We start from the raw sequence: 13,450 nt of genomic DNA on the forward strand, positions 1-13,450 counted from the left end.
AGAGCAACTGCAGGATTACAGTTTCTGATCCTACCAGCCCAGCTGCTGGAAAAAACACCACGCTTTGCTGTTACACCTTTTTCCCTTTTCAATGTGAAATAGAAAGAGAGCTATAAATACATCTGAAACCAGTGAGCAATTTCATTCTCACGCCATCAAAAAGGGGTCAGTATATGACATAAAAAACATAAGATCTTCCTTCAGAATACAGTCAAGTGATTACAGCATACTGATTACGTTACTACACAGTCAACAGTTCAAATACCAATTGCAATTAGGGTTTACCACAAGAACACGTATAATATGCATTTAATTTCTGTCTCTTCCCTAGTGGGAATTTTAAGTTACTTGTTAACCTTGAAGTCTATCAATGCTTTTAACAGTAACTCTACTAAAACTCACTATTCTATTAACTTCTTTCCAAAGTTGTATTATATAAAAACATAACAGTAATACAACCTTTAAAGCAATATGTTCAAAGTATACTTGACAGTGGATCTAAAACAGTCCTAAGGAGGAGGACTGAGAGCAATTCCTGCATCAACTGGGTAAAATCAGTTGTACTTCTACCGCTGTCCTACTGGTTGAAACATTATAGGTGATATTAGGCAGAAAAAGCTCAGTGTAAAACTAACACAGACAGACATTAGCACTTCTGTCAACAAGAAACCATCTAATCTTACTCTTAGCTTAGTACAGTCCTGTCTCTTCCCATTTCTATCAGTTACATTCCATAATCTTCCAGCCTAATCCTTATAATCCTTCCCCTTCCCTTCTCCACTTAAGACTTCTGGCTGAAGTTCAGGTTCTGCAGAACTAAAAGCACACAGTTAAAACTCTACAGACGGAATCTGAAACTGAAATTAAATCATATCATCTACTCCCAGAGAAAAATCTTAAAACAGAATTAAATAGAGCCACCATCTTCTGCTGAGTCCATCAAACACTGAGAAACACACTCAATTTTGTTTGCTATTTTACTCCTATAGAAAGTTTGAAGTGTCAAAGAACAATAACAAGCAATTGGCATATAAAGGCAAAGCACAACCTAAAATCTCTATTAAATTAGCACAGTAAATACTACACTTGTACAGTAACTAACTACATATTGACAGTGATCACTGACCAGCAATCTAACTGCTTGAATGGCTGCTAAATTTCATTTATAAGTGTATCAACAAGACATAGTTTAAGCTATACCTCTTGACATTACCACTTCTAAAGAAGCTCTTATATAAATAGTTTTAAGTGGAAAAGTTTTAATAAAATTAAAATACAGTTGAATACCAACTGCCACATAATATACTTCAACAAGGCTGTGATGATTAAGCACTGAAATGAACTACTCTTGCAGCCTCAAAAAGATTATTTGGAGTCTAAAACATTAATAATTTCTAAAAAGGATCTTAATGCTGCACAAAACTTGCCCATTAAATAAAAGGAATCATCATTTTTTCCCTTCCTGAAGTTCCCAGGGGAAAAAAAAGGGAACAAAACCAGTGCAACAAGACAAGACCATTACACTGGTTTTAAGTACTGAGTATATGTGAGTGTAATCCATACACATTATTCAGTTTATTAAACAATATGAAGTGTTCTTTCTGAGTTGAAAATGACAAGCTAAGATGACAGGATGTTATCCACTACTAAAATGCAGTTACTGCTCGGATAAATGTATGAAACAGAATTTGGTCACGTTCAAAGCACAGCTTTGTGCAAGGCACAAGGGACAGTACAGAAATACATTAATAGGGAGGGAGAAAGGTAGACAGTACCAGACATTGACTAGTATAAATACTCAATACATATTGGCATTAACTAATGATGCAACCCCTTCTCCCTCCTCTACAAGACAAGAGCACATGCTAAAACTACTTTTCCTGTTGAACTCACCACTGAGGAGCCGTCTCCATCACCCAGCTCAAAGCCCCATAACCTCGTGACAGGACCCACCCCGAGCCCTTGATGCTGAGGAGGAACTCTCTGCCCGCATCCCACCACTTAATAGGCCCGAGGCGGAGAAACCCTCATCCGGCAGCGGGATACGTTGAACGGGACCGAAAAGGCGGTTAATGTCGGTTGCAGCGTCACAGGGAAGCTCGCCGCCGTCAGCTTGACCCGTGACGTCGCTGGGCTCAGCTCACGCCCGTCCTTCTCCTTCTCTCTCCCCCCAAGATGGAGGAGCCCGCCTTCCTGCAGAGGCCGTCCTCTCCTCCGCGGCCCAACCACGTTAAGAGCTCACGGGGCGGCGGCTCGGGGCTTCCTCCGGGGCCCCCGCAATGTGTGGCCTTCGACGTGCCAGGCCTCCGACGTGCCCTGGGTCCGCAGCCACACCGATGGTTCCCTGAAAACAGGCCTCGCCATCCTCCCCCCCCCCCAATCCCTCCCCTCAGCCTTGCGGCCTTCCCGGCCCACACCGCCCGCCTCCATTTTCTCATCGAGCCCCGAGGCCTGAGGTGGCGGCCGTCTGCTTTTCCGCCTCCCCTCCTCCTTCGCAGCGGCTGCCCGGTTCTCGATCTCCTCCTCTCCCCGGTGCTTCTCCCACCGCTTCCCTCACTCACCGCGGTCAGTGGGTGCGGGATCTCTCCGACGCCACGAAGGTCTCAGCCGCGCCGCGCCGCCATTTCCTTCTCGCAACGGCTCCAAAGCGCTGGGCGGAGCCGCTCCTCCCCGCGCTACCATAGAGACGGATATGGCGGCCAACCGTAGGCTAGAACGCCCACCGCGCCTCGCTTTGCGCACGGCTCCCGGAGGACTTCGGCCGATACAAGCTCCGCCCCCCCGGCCCAGCAGCCCGCGCGCTTCCTCACAGCTGGGAGTTGGGCGGGAAACGAGCGGCCCCTTAGTGCTATCAGCCCTAAAGAGACCCTTATATCCCAATAAACATCATTATAAAATGCCTGGGCCCCTAAAAACACACTTAGGAGCCAAATAGGCACAGTATGAGACTCCTGAGGGTAAAAGCTAAGGGTGATGGCATTAAAATTACTATTAGCTTTTCAACATAGGCACCGTCTCCACCTGTAAAGCAGGACTGTATTAATACTTACTCCACAGAGAAACACCAATATGTGAGAAACAGACTCCTATACAAAAGTACAAGATTAATACATATCAATTGGCTTCTAAAACAGTTTAATAAGCACCTTATGCATCTAAAGTACCAGAAAAGCTTATGCCAGGATATCTACCAAGCCATCAGCACTACTCTCCTTAAAACCTTTTAAAAAATAAAATAAATTCTTTTAAATTCTTTTAAAATAAAACCTTAAATCCTTTTCCCATTGCTTTCTCAGATCTCGTCTACTATTAGGCAGTCAATACAGAGAGACTGAGTCAAGAAAGTCAGTGAGACTTTCTTCTGCAGGTAATATATCTGTGCTTGATTATCCCTGGGGTTTCTCTATTTGTATTTGTATTTATCAAGAATGAGAAAACAACAACAGGTAAAAACTAGAGACAGGGTTAGCCCAATAATAGACTAGGGATGAAAGCTAACAAGCAAGTTCTTATCCCTGTTCCATTGCTTTTCAATATAAATATTGATCACTTCAAGTCAGAAGAGACTAATCCTTGTTGGCTGTGCCCCAGCTTTACCTTTTTTGATGTGCAGAATAAGGCTTGTATCCCCAGAGTCCTGCACACCACAGATACACCAGGTGTTAAGGCAGCGTATCCTCCAGGTACTTGGTTATACAAGGCTCCCAGCGTATCTCTGGATGAACAGAGAAACACTTTACCAAGGGCTATTCTTATTTGTGAAGCTTACCATAGAAGAACCATGCAGCTTACAATTTAGGTTGCTACAAAGCCTTTTCTCTCAAACAAAAGCTTGAGGTGCTCTCAAGTGTCTCCGCTTTACTCAGGGTGCACTTCCCTCAATAGTAAGCTCAGGAAACCCTTCTAGAGAGGGAAATTCTCCTATTCCCTCTGTCTTTATGGAAGTCTCCTAAGAAACTCCACCTTCTGGGGGAGGAGCTGACAAGAATCAGGGACGAGAATCTAAAGGGAAGATTCACAAGCCTGAAGGTTGAGATGTATAAGGAATAGAATTGGAAGGTTGTGTCTTTTCCTAAGCAACAAATCTGTTGTGGTAGCTACAAAACTAGGAGTGAAAAACGAGTAATTGTATCCATATTCCCACTCAGTAGAAGTGAAATTATATGTTCTCAATTAGTATCATTTGCCATACTTCATATGCAAATATACCTCATAAGCCCTGCTCTCGTTTCAATACACAAATAGAGCAGTTTTGTTGCCTTTGTGCCTTGATTCACAAGCCTTTTTGGATCTAATTGTGGCAAGTTTATTATATCACAGTATCACAGTCTCGTGTGGGTTGGAAGGGACCTTAGAGATCAGGAGGATGAGACAGGGAGTACTGTGCCCTGCAGCTGGGACACGATGGAGCCATAGAAGAGACAAGACCCAGCGCCACTTGCCCGTCCCATCTACAGTAGGTGGCACGGCGGCCATTTTGTAGCCTGCCCTCAGCCGCCCTCACTCTGTGCTACTGACTCCGTGGTCCTCCCGGCGGGACCGGCCTCAATTGAGCGCTACAGAGAGGCCGAGCGCCTCATCTCTATGGTACCAGCGCCCCGCTGGATGTGTGTGTGTGTGTATGTACACGACGTACGCTCTATCCCGCGGCACATCTCTATGGTTGAGCTTTCTCTCTTCGATTGGCTGAGAGCAGTTCTCGCGAGATCTGCGCGCCGGAGGCCTAGCAGAGGCGGCGGAGGTGTCCGCGTTGGTGCGTTGCAGCCGGTATCGCAGCGCGCTCGGTAAGATGGCGCCGGCGGGGCCGCTCCTTCCCTCAGGGTACTTGGGCTGTCGCGGTTCTCGCCTCGGCTTAGCGGCTCGGTCCGTTGCTGATCGCTGTGGACGGTGGGGAGGCACCGGGCCTGTGGGGAACGGAGCCGTGCGCTTGTGTGGCCTGGGCCCGGGGTGGGCCGGGTCGGGGGATGCGCCTCTGGAGGCCGGGGCTGAGCGGGGTGTTGCTCAATGGGGGAAGGTCGGGGTGCACAGTGGGACTCGGACCGGAGCAGTTGGGAGACGCCGCGTGGTTCAGAGAAAGACCTGGGGGTCCTGATGGACGAGAGACTCAACATGAGCCAGCAGTGCGCTCTGGCAGCCCGGAAAGCAAATGGGATCCTGGGCTCCATCAGGAGAGGGGTGGTCAGCAGGGATAGGGAGGTGATTGTCCCTCTCTACTCGGCTCTTGTGAGGCCCCATCTGTTGTACCGTGTCCAGGTGTGGAGCCCTCAGTACAAGAAAGACATTGAGATTCTCGTAAGGGTCCAGAGGAGGGACAGGAAGATGATCAGGGGGCTGGAGCACCTCCCCTATGAGGACAGGCTGAGGGAGTTGGGTTTGTTCAGCCTGGAGAAGGTTGCGGGGTGACCTCATTGCAGCCTTTCAATACCTGAAGGGAACTTACTCCCAGGAGGGGAGGAAACTCTTCAAAAGGGCTGACAATAGCAGGACACGGGGAAATGGTTTTAAGTTAAAAGAGGGAAGATTTAGGTTGGATGTTAGGGGGAAGTTCTTCACTAGGAGAGTGGTTAGGGCCTGGAACAGGCTGCACAGGGAGGTTGTGGATGCCCCGTCCTTGGAGGTGTTCAAGGCCAGGTTGGACGGGGCCCTGGGCAACCTGATGTAGTAAAGGTGTATGTTTGGTGGCCCTGCCAGGCAGGGGGGTTGGAACTACATGATCCTTGAGGTCCCTTCCAACCCGCCTCATTCTGTGATTCTGTGATTGGCAGCGCGGGCCGGGAGCGCTCGGTTCTTCGCGAAGCTCCGGGCCCGTCCTGTCCCCCGCTGCCCGGCGCTGTTGGGGTCGGTGCGTCTTTGGTGGGAGCCGTGGTCTCCCGGCTGTTCTGTTGGGAAGGGGAGGCAGGCGGTGCGCTGCCGCTCGGTGTTTCGGTGCCTGTTGCTGTTGTTGCCGCCTCTCCTCCCCCTTCCGCTGCCCCTGTCAGAAGCGGACAAATAACCGGCTTCGGTTTTAGCAGAGTGCGCTGTTTCCAAATCCGAGAATGAAAACAAACAGGAAATAACTTAGTAGCATTGGCAGGAGCTCCTGTGACAGTCACTCTAAGCCGGCTGGTTGTGCGTGGGGGCACTCACTGCCTTCTTTTGTGGCCGTGTGACATACGTAGCCATCCAGTCAGTGTTTTTATTTAAAACACTTTAAAGCAGATGTTGGTTACATACGTTTCGCTTTGGAAATTAGTCACAGATTTTCTAGTCAGTTGTAAAACTTGGATTCGTTTGTTCTGCGTGGTCGTGCTGTGGGTCCTGTATGACTTTTAGACAACGTTTTATTTGGACTGGATTTAACAAGTCCAAGATATTGGTGTTTGAATTTTGTATTTGGATGATGGATGAAAGCAGCGTTAGAAACTGGCTGAAAGTGCAGGAAGAAGGAAAAGAAAATGTAAAATAATGCCTGGAGATAAAAGGGTCCTTTGGGATATTAATTTCAGAGATGTCATTAGAAAGATACAGAGATAGTAGTAGAGCTGTGTGTACACACACTAAACTTGCTTTTAAGTGAATTGTGTTAAATGAAATGCTTTTCTGTCTTTGTAGTAAGAGACCAGGATGAGTTATGCAGAAAAACCTGATGAAATCACAAAAGATGAATGGATGGAAAAACTTAATAACTTGCATATTCAGAGAGCAGACATGAACCGCCTTATCATGAACTACCTTGTCACAGGTAAGGGTGCATTGTAGTGCTAGGAAGCTTTTACTTTGTTGGGGCAAACCACTTTGGATACACTATGGTACTATAAGGAGTGACATTAACAACTTTAAGGATTTGGTGATTGCTGTTGACTTCTAGTAAGGTACACGTGCTCTTGTATTCTCTTCAGTGGACACAGAATCAATTAGATTAAAACAGGGACCCGGCAGATATACTGACATAGAAATTACGGTGACCTTAATTCTTACACTAAAAGATATAGAAGAAAGTATTTTTGGATTGCTGTAAACAGAAATGCCCTGCTTCTCTATGATATCTTTGTTTTTGTGTGCCATTGAGAAAGAACTCAAAATATGTAGCTGTTTTTAAATAGCACTCATGAAGCTTCGCAGAGCGTTTATCAGAAGTAAGTTTTAACTGTCTAGAAAGGTAGACTCTGAAAGGACACTTGTCAAAACAGTTTGAGACCAAAATGATTAAGCCCTTCAGCATATAGCCTGGCTTTATACTTAGAGCAATCAGAAACCCTCGGAAATTGTCCCTGGCAATTATGATGCATACCATCACAGGAAGCTATACTAGGGTGGAGGCATTTATATTTGATCTACACCCCTGTTTACATCAGTGTGCGACTGGATCTTCTGAGATGAGAGGAGAGCATCTTAGTGGCTTAATAAAGTAAACTAAATCATTTTTGCATGTACATAAATAAAGCTTAAGATTCTGGGTGGCCATTAAAAACCTTTACCAACAACTACATTTGTTTTAGAAAAACAAAGTTAGTTTTCTTTACCTGTTTTTTCTCATTAAAACTATATAAATGTGGTTGGGGATGGGAGGGAGAAACAAAATAATGCAAATTCTTAAAATAGGAGCCCATTTGTGAAACAGATTTGTAGGTAAAACGTTTTTATTTCAGAGGGCTTTAAAGAAGCAGCAGAGAAATTTCGAATGGAGTCTGGAATTGAACCCAGCGTTGATTTAGAGACTCTCGATGAAAGAATAAAAATCAGAGAAATGATTCTGAAAGGACAGATTCAAGAAGCCATTTCATTAATAAACAGCCTCCATCCAGAACTGTTAGATACAAACAGATATCTCTACTTTCATTTGCAGGTAAGGACAAGTGGCCGTTTTTGTTTTAGAAGTTGTTAAGAAACTCTGGAAGAAGTGTGAGTTTAAGAGTATGTTAAGGGATTTGTGGCTGAACATGATTGCAATTTCAAATGTTCGTTTTTGATATCATTTAATAGTTATGGGAAGATCTGTGGCATGGTACGACAACTGTCATATCATGTTAATTAATAACTTGGAAACTTTTAATAGTGGGAATGATCTGTGATTTACCAACTATTAATCTGGATTTCTGGTGGTTCCTTTAGAAACATATTTTCAAAACATGTTATTTGGAAACCTCAAACTGCCTTTTCTAGTAAATATTGTTGGCAAGTCTGTTACTTCTTAGATGTTTAGAAATGACCTTAAACTTTCATGGTATGGATTAGTATTTGTCTCAAATTACATACAAATGACTGAAGATTATGGTCTCGAAATACTGAAGATTTGCTGCTTTGTTTAGCTAATATCACTGTGGTATTTTTGTATGTAGCAGCAGCATTTGATTGAACTGATTCGGCAGCGTGAGACAGAAGCAGCTCTGGAATTTGCTCAGACCCAATTAGCAGAACAAGGCGAGGAGAGCCGGGAATGCCTGACAGAAATGGAGCGCACGCTGGCTTTGCTTGCCTTCGATAATCCTGAAGAATCACCATTTGGAGACTTGCTGAACATGATGCAGCGACAGAAGGTAGATTTTGCTCATAAGGAAGTCGATGTGTTTTATTTGTGTGTGGTGAAAACCGTGTCCAAATATTTTTGAAATATATGGAAATGTGTATAGCTCTGTGCAAAAGAGCAGAAGTATTTCTTAAGCAGCATTCTAAAACCTGATGATGCCATAATAGGCGGTTTGACTTTCTTCTTTGTTTCTCTAGGCTGTTGGTATATGGAGCTTTGTCCTGGCCTCATTCTGAGGAGTTAACAAGCTGTGTGTGATGTTATCAATGTCTCTGTGACATTACAAGTGTTAATCATAGGCAAACTGTTACTAAACTCCAGTATTTCTTTTCCAGGTATGGAGTGAGGTTAATCAAGCTGTTCTAGACTATGAAAATCGTGAATCGACGCCCAAGTTGGCAAAATTACTGAAACTACTACTGTGGGCTCAGAATGAGCTAGACCAGAAGAAAGTGAAATACCCCAAAATGACAGACCTCAGCAAGGGGACAATTGAAGAACCCAAGTAAAATGTGTGCAGATGGACATCAAACAATCATAGTACTGCACAGTATACATTTATATCAGTCTGTGACTGAAATATTTTTACTACAGTACAGCACTCAATTCAGATTTTTCAATGAACATCTAATTTGAAGGGAGAAAAGTCCCTTTTGAATGCTGCAAAAACTGCATTGAAAGGCGCTGTATCTCTTTGAAAGTCTGACTTAGGCTATGCACTATAATACATTTTTAAAAGAAAACCAATTAAACAGGACAGGAAAAATCACGTTTTTAAAAGTACAGAACTCAAGCTTTCTAATTGGCTACTGATGCTTAGTTGAGTGGTCAGTGAGTTAATACGGAGTTACATTGGCAATTATTCAGTTAAGTTTAACTGTCTCCTGTTTGAAATGTGTATATAGAACAGTGAATATTTTCTACCTTTAAGTTATAGCAAGATATACATTCCCCTTAAGAGTAACTGGTCATGTTTTCACCTATAAACTTTGCAGTAAGGTCAACCTTTTGCCTAGGAAATAGTGTACAAACTTGTAAATCTTAATTTAAGAACTTTTTTTTTTCCTTGTTTCTGACTTTTTGGTGCTTTATATGGTGAGAGCTATGTTCGTAATGGATCGGTGACCCATCTTTTCATGAGAAGTATTGTTGGAAATAAGTTTTTTTTCTTAATTTTCATGAATGACCAAAATGGCCCTCAGAGGCATTTGAGAGTTTTTCTTAAAGGGGACCTTTCCCTTCCATGTAGAGTTTGCAGCTGCAGACACTGCAGTGATTCCAGCAGGTTACTAGAGCTTGGAGGGCCACCGGATTTATGTAAGCTGAAAGACATACTTGTGTTAGGCAATGAAGTGGGGGGAGAGATACTTATGGAAGCCTCTGATGCATCTTCTTGTGCAGGATCTGCCTTTACTCACGCTGAATAAGAATTGTAGTTTTAGAGCTACTTGGGCTGTTCTTATGCCTTGAGCTGAGCAGAGCAGGGCTGTCTTTAAAGGCTGAAATGTTAACTTTTTTCGATTCTTTCCATACCTTTCTGAAGAGATACAGTTCATCTCCACCTGTATTACTTTGTTTACTGCCCGCCCTCACTCCAGTTAGGATTCTAGTTTTAATGTTTTACGTGTGAAGTCCAGACTTTCAAGTCAACAAATTGTAATCTTGTGGGTATGGGATGTTCAGGTCAACTTAATTTTGCAGCACTGTTCACTGGTATATATCCAGTGGTAGCACTAATCTTGCCAAATCAGTCTGTAGGTTTTTAGGTCTGTATATCAAGTTATTAACGATTTGTTGAACAAAGACCGATCTGGTGGGTGAGGTAGCTGAACATCACGATGCACTGGCAGTTGTCATACCAGTCCCATACTGTACATAATCTAGTCTTGTATGGTAGATATTACCCTGTAGAATGAAACTTAGTTTTCACTTAATTTTACTGGAATACTTACGCATTAAACTGTATAAAGCTTTGCAGATACACCTGACTTATGGAAACTAAAAAAAAACAAAAACAAACCCTGTTACTGATTGCATTACTGTGAACACTGTTTACTTGTGTAGCAATTTTTTTTGTGAGGGGAATCCATTATTTGTTAAGCAGCTATTAGAGATGCAGAGCACTGAGTTAAAGCTAGATGATGGGTATAACAAAATGAGTTGTTCTCATTTATCGCTGATAGTTTTGTTCTGCACTTTTAAGGCATTTTGTGGCATGGAGGTCTCGAAGTTTATGCATAACAAGCAAGCTATTACTTGCCCCCAACTACAGCAGTGGTCTGGCTTTCCTTCTCCCAGACTGGTTATTTTAACACCAGACTTTTAACAGTTGGTTCTTTTTTCCTTTTCCCATTCGGTTGATGTCTGCAAACCATGTATGACTTCTAGTTTGTGGGAAACTCTGGTTATTGTCACTTGGTTTAATAACAGACTGCAGAAACGAAACTGGAATAGCTCTAATTTCTTCATACGTAACTGATCGGCTTTTCCTCTGTTCTGATGCTTACCTACTAAATGTCATCTAAAGCTTCTCCCAGCTGAAGTGGAAAGCAGTGCGGTTTTGTGGCATGACAAGCATTTTTCTCCATGAGAAATGCAGTATTACAGTCCTGGTTGAGAAGTTCACTGTACTTCTAGGGTTAATTTCACATAGTATTTTGGGCAAAGAGTGAGCATAGTTTACTTGAATTTTCACTAGCTTGGTTTTTTTCCATTAAAAAGAAACACCATGTTTTTTAAGGGGTTTAATATAAAGTTAGTATAGAACTATTTCACTTTGTTTTTATGAACATGCCACGTTGATAAGCAGCTTTAATCTGTAAAGTTTTTTGGTAACTGCAAGAAAATATTGGAAAGCTATGCATTTTAGAGAGAGCATAAAGGTAGTCATAATGGTACTTCTAAGGATCTTTATATTAGTGTATATAAAATAGTTTGCATATACAAATATAATATATAATCTGTTTGAAATATTCTTGAATGGTAGGGGCTGTGAAACGTTATAATTTATGGAAATATTGTACACAGTAAACAGACCTCTGTCAGTACACGAATGGACTTTTGTCATATGCATGAGAAATGTCTTATTTGGTGACTACTAATGAATGGGATTTTGTTAACCCATTTTTGTTAGATAACCACTTTAACAAATCCTATTAAATGCCACTTTGAACAGTTTGCTTTAGCATTAAAATACATATTATTGTTACATTTTTTTTCCCCCACTTAATTTAGAATAACACAAGAATAACTTTTGTATGAAGATTTGTTCCAAACTCAGCGGTGGCAAACAAACATGGTACACTGCACTCATTCTTCCCCCTGAAAGCAAGTAAGATTTTCTTTCCATTAATGCTATGAACACAAAGAAGTTGAGTTGTAAAATATCTTGTCCTACCTGCCTCTGCCAAAAGCCTTTGTATGAAATGCGTTTTGATTAGGCTACAAATCTCATTCCCTCTCCAATATCGTCTCCTTAATAGCTGTCTCTTGGCTGTTACCGTGTTCCTTTTCTGCCTCTAAGCTGAACTGGTTGCTTCTGTTGTACAACGGGGTCATTTGTGAAGGGTTGGGGGTAGTGGGTTTCCATGAAGGTGAACTACTGGCAGTGCTTTACTAGGAAAGAGATACTGAACTGTTTATTGTTTATGTAGCTGGAAAACCAGAGGCTGCTGAAACCAGAAACTAACAGCAGGATTTGAAGTAAAGCGTTTCCTCTCAAGACGTTTGAACACGCAGAGCTTGAAACTGGGGGAAGTAGCTCTTGATCCTGAGGTGATTTCATTGAAACACTTCCTGCTCCTTCCACCTGCATTAAAAGAAACACTGAAATGAACGTGGAGAGCACTTATGTAGCATTAAAAGTGTGTGAAGTTACCTGGGCATCATTCTGTCTCCTTTCCACTCCTTGTACATATAGGCGAAGCCATTACATGATCCTAGGATGATTTTATTGCTTTTAATTTATAACGTTTCTGCTTTGTATGCTTGAGTCTAAGCTTCAAAGCACTTAAAAATACAAACACCCACAACCTTGGCTAGTAGTTGAGTGGTGCTCGGCTTATTTCAAACCATTTTCTGTCCCAAGTTCGTTCACAAACTGCAATTGGAGTTTCGCTTTAGGAGATGCCAGTTGCCTCTTATGGAACATGTGAACCTATTGCTCTGTCTTGTATCCTCCAAAAAGCAAAAGCAGAACTGGGTCATAATTTGTGCTGAACTTCATAAGATCTTCAAATAATGCAACTGTTGTGTGGGTGAAATTCAGTGCAGGTGGATGTCAGCTCAGATATTACCCCAGTAATCTTCTGTTTCGTTTAATCTTTTGGCAGATTAAAGTGAATGCAGGCAAAACGAGAGGAGATTGTGTTTTTGATTGGTTTCTGAAGCCGGCACCTGTCTTCCTAATGGTTTCTATTTGTGTTTATTCACCCCGATGGGATGTTTGCCTCCAGGAAGTAACAAATTAAAGGAACTTATCGATGTTCTCTGCGTTTTCTCATGGCGTGGCTCCCTCTTCTGGAAACACACAGTAGCAGAGGGAATAAAATTACCTCCCTTGCGTGGTTTCCAGCTGTGACCAAACAGGTGAAACAAAGCTGACAGTGCGATGAATGCTGAGCCCTGGGCTTGCTATGTGCAGTTCCCCTCGGTTTACACTCACATCGAGTGTATCTCACTCTTTTGAAGTGAGATAAATAGATAATTAGAATAATGGTTATTTCCATAAGAAAGTCTGATCGTATCCAACATTTAAGGAAGGCAGCAGCTCTGTCCTGCAGGGTTAAATCAAGCTGCAACAATATCAATTTCTATTCATTTTCTCCTAAAAGAAGGTGGGAATATTGTATTCATTTCTAGTCTTACAAAAGCAAAGCGGGAGATGTTTCTGCGGGCACACAGGCAGAGGATCGAGGGGGTGTCCCACCAGTAGTGCAAACAGCA

The 13,450-nt window shown here is 42.7% G+C and overlaps 2 protein-coding genes across 4 annotated transcripts in view; one reads left to right on the plus strand and one right to left on the minus strand.

The window, feature by feature from the left end:
• DIDO1 (death inducer-obliterator 1) overlaps positions 1-2,638 on the minus strand; it is a 45,234-nt gene extending 42,596 nt beyond the window's left edge. For 2 of the 3 annotated variants that reach the window (XM_015881546.2, XM_015881543.3), the window contains exon 1: positions 2,562-2,638. The gene's annotated coding sequence lies outside the window, so the exon portion shown is untranslated. Of the gene's footprint in view, positions 1-1,893; positions 2,026-2,561 lie in introns of those variants that run through there. The other variant, XM_015881544.3, reaches the window with a different exon arrangement.
• A 2,072-nt stretch (positions 2,639-4,710) lies between these two features.
• GID8 (GID complex subunit 8 homolog) lies at positions 4,711-12,382 on the plus strand. Its single transcript, XM_015881662.3, has 5 exons — positions 4,711-4,784; positions 6,592-6,721; positions 7,629-7,825; positions 8,319-8,516; positions 8,842-12,382. Exons 2-5 carry the CDS (start codon positions 6,604-6,606, stop codon positions 9,013-9,015), a joined length of 687 nt encoding a protein of 228 aa, XP_015737148.1. The 5' UTR covers positions 4,711-4,784; positions 6,592-6,603; the 3' UTR covers positions 9,016-12,382.
• The last annotated feature ends 1,068 nt before the right edge of the window (positions 12,383-13,450 follow it).

The sequence above is a fragment of the Coturnix japonica genome, chromosome 19, assembly GCF_054131305.1.
Source record: "Coturnix japonica strain WE chromosome 19, WE-NBRP24, whole genome shotgun sequence".
Classification (NCBI taxonomy): domain Eukaryota; kingdom Metazoa; phylum Chordata; class Aves; order Galliformes; family Phasianidae; genus Coturnix; species Coturnix japonica.

Coding starts and splice junctions, on each gene's coding strand:
- GID8 (XM_015881662.3), top strand. CDS start 6,604: ATGAGTTATGCAGAAAAACCTGATGAAATCACAAAAGATGAATGGATG. Junction 6,722..7,628: donor CATGAACTACCTTGTCACAG/GTAAGGGTGCAT, acceptor TTTTTATTTCAG/AGGGCTTTAAAGAAGCAGCA. Junction 8,517..8,841: donor ACATGATGCAGCGACAGAAG/GTAGATTTTGCT, acceptor TTTCTTTTCCAG/GTATGGAGTGAGGTTAATCA.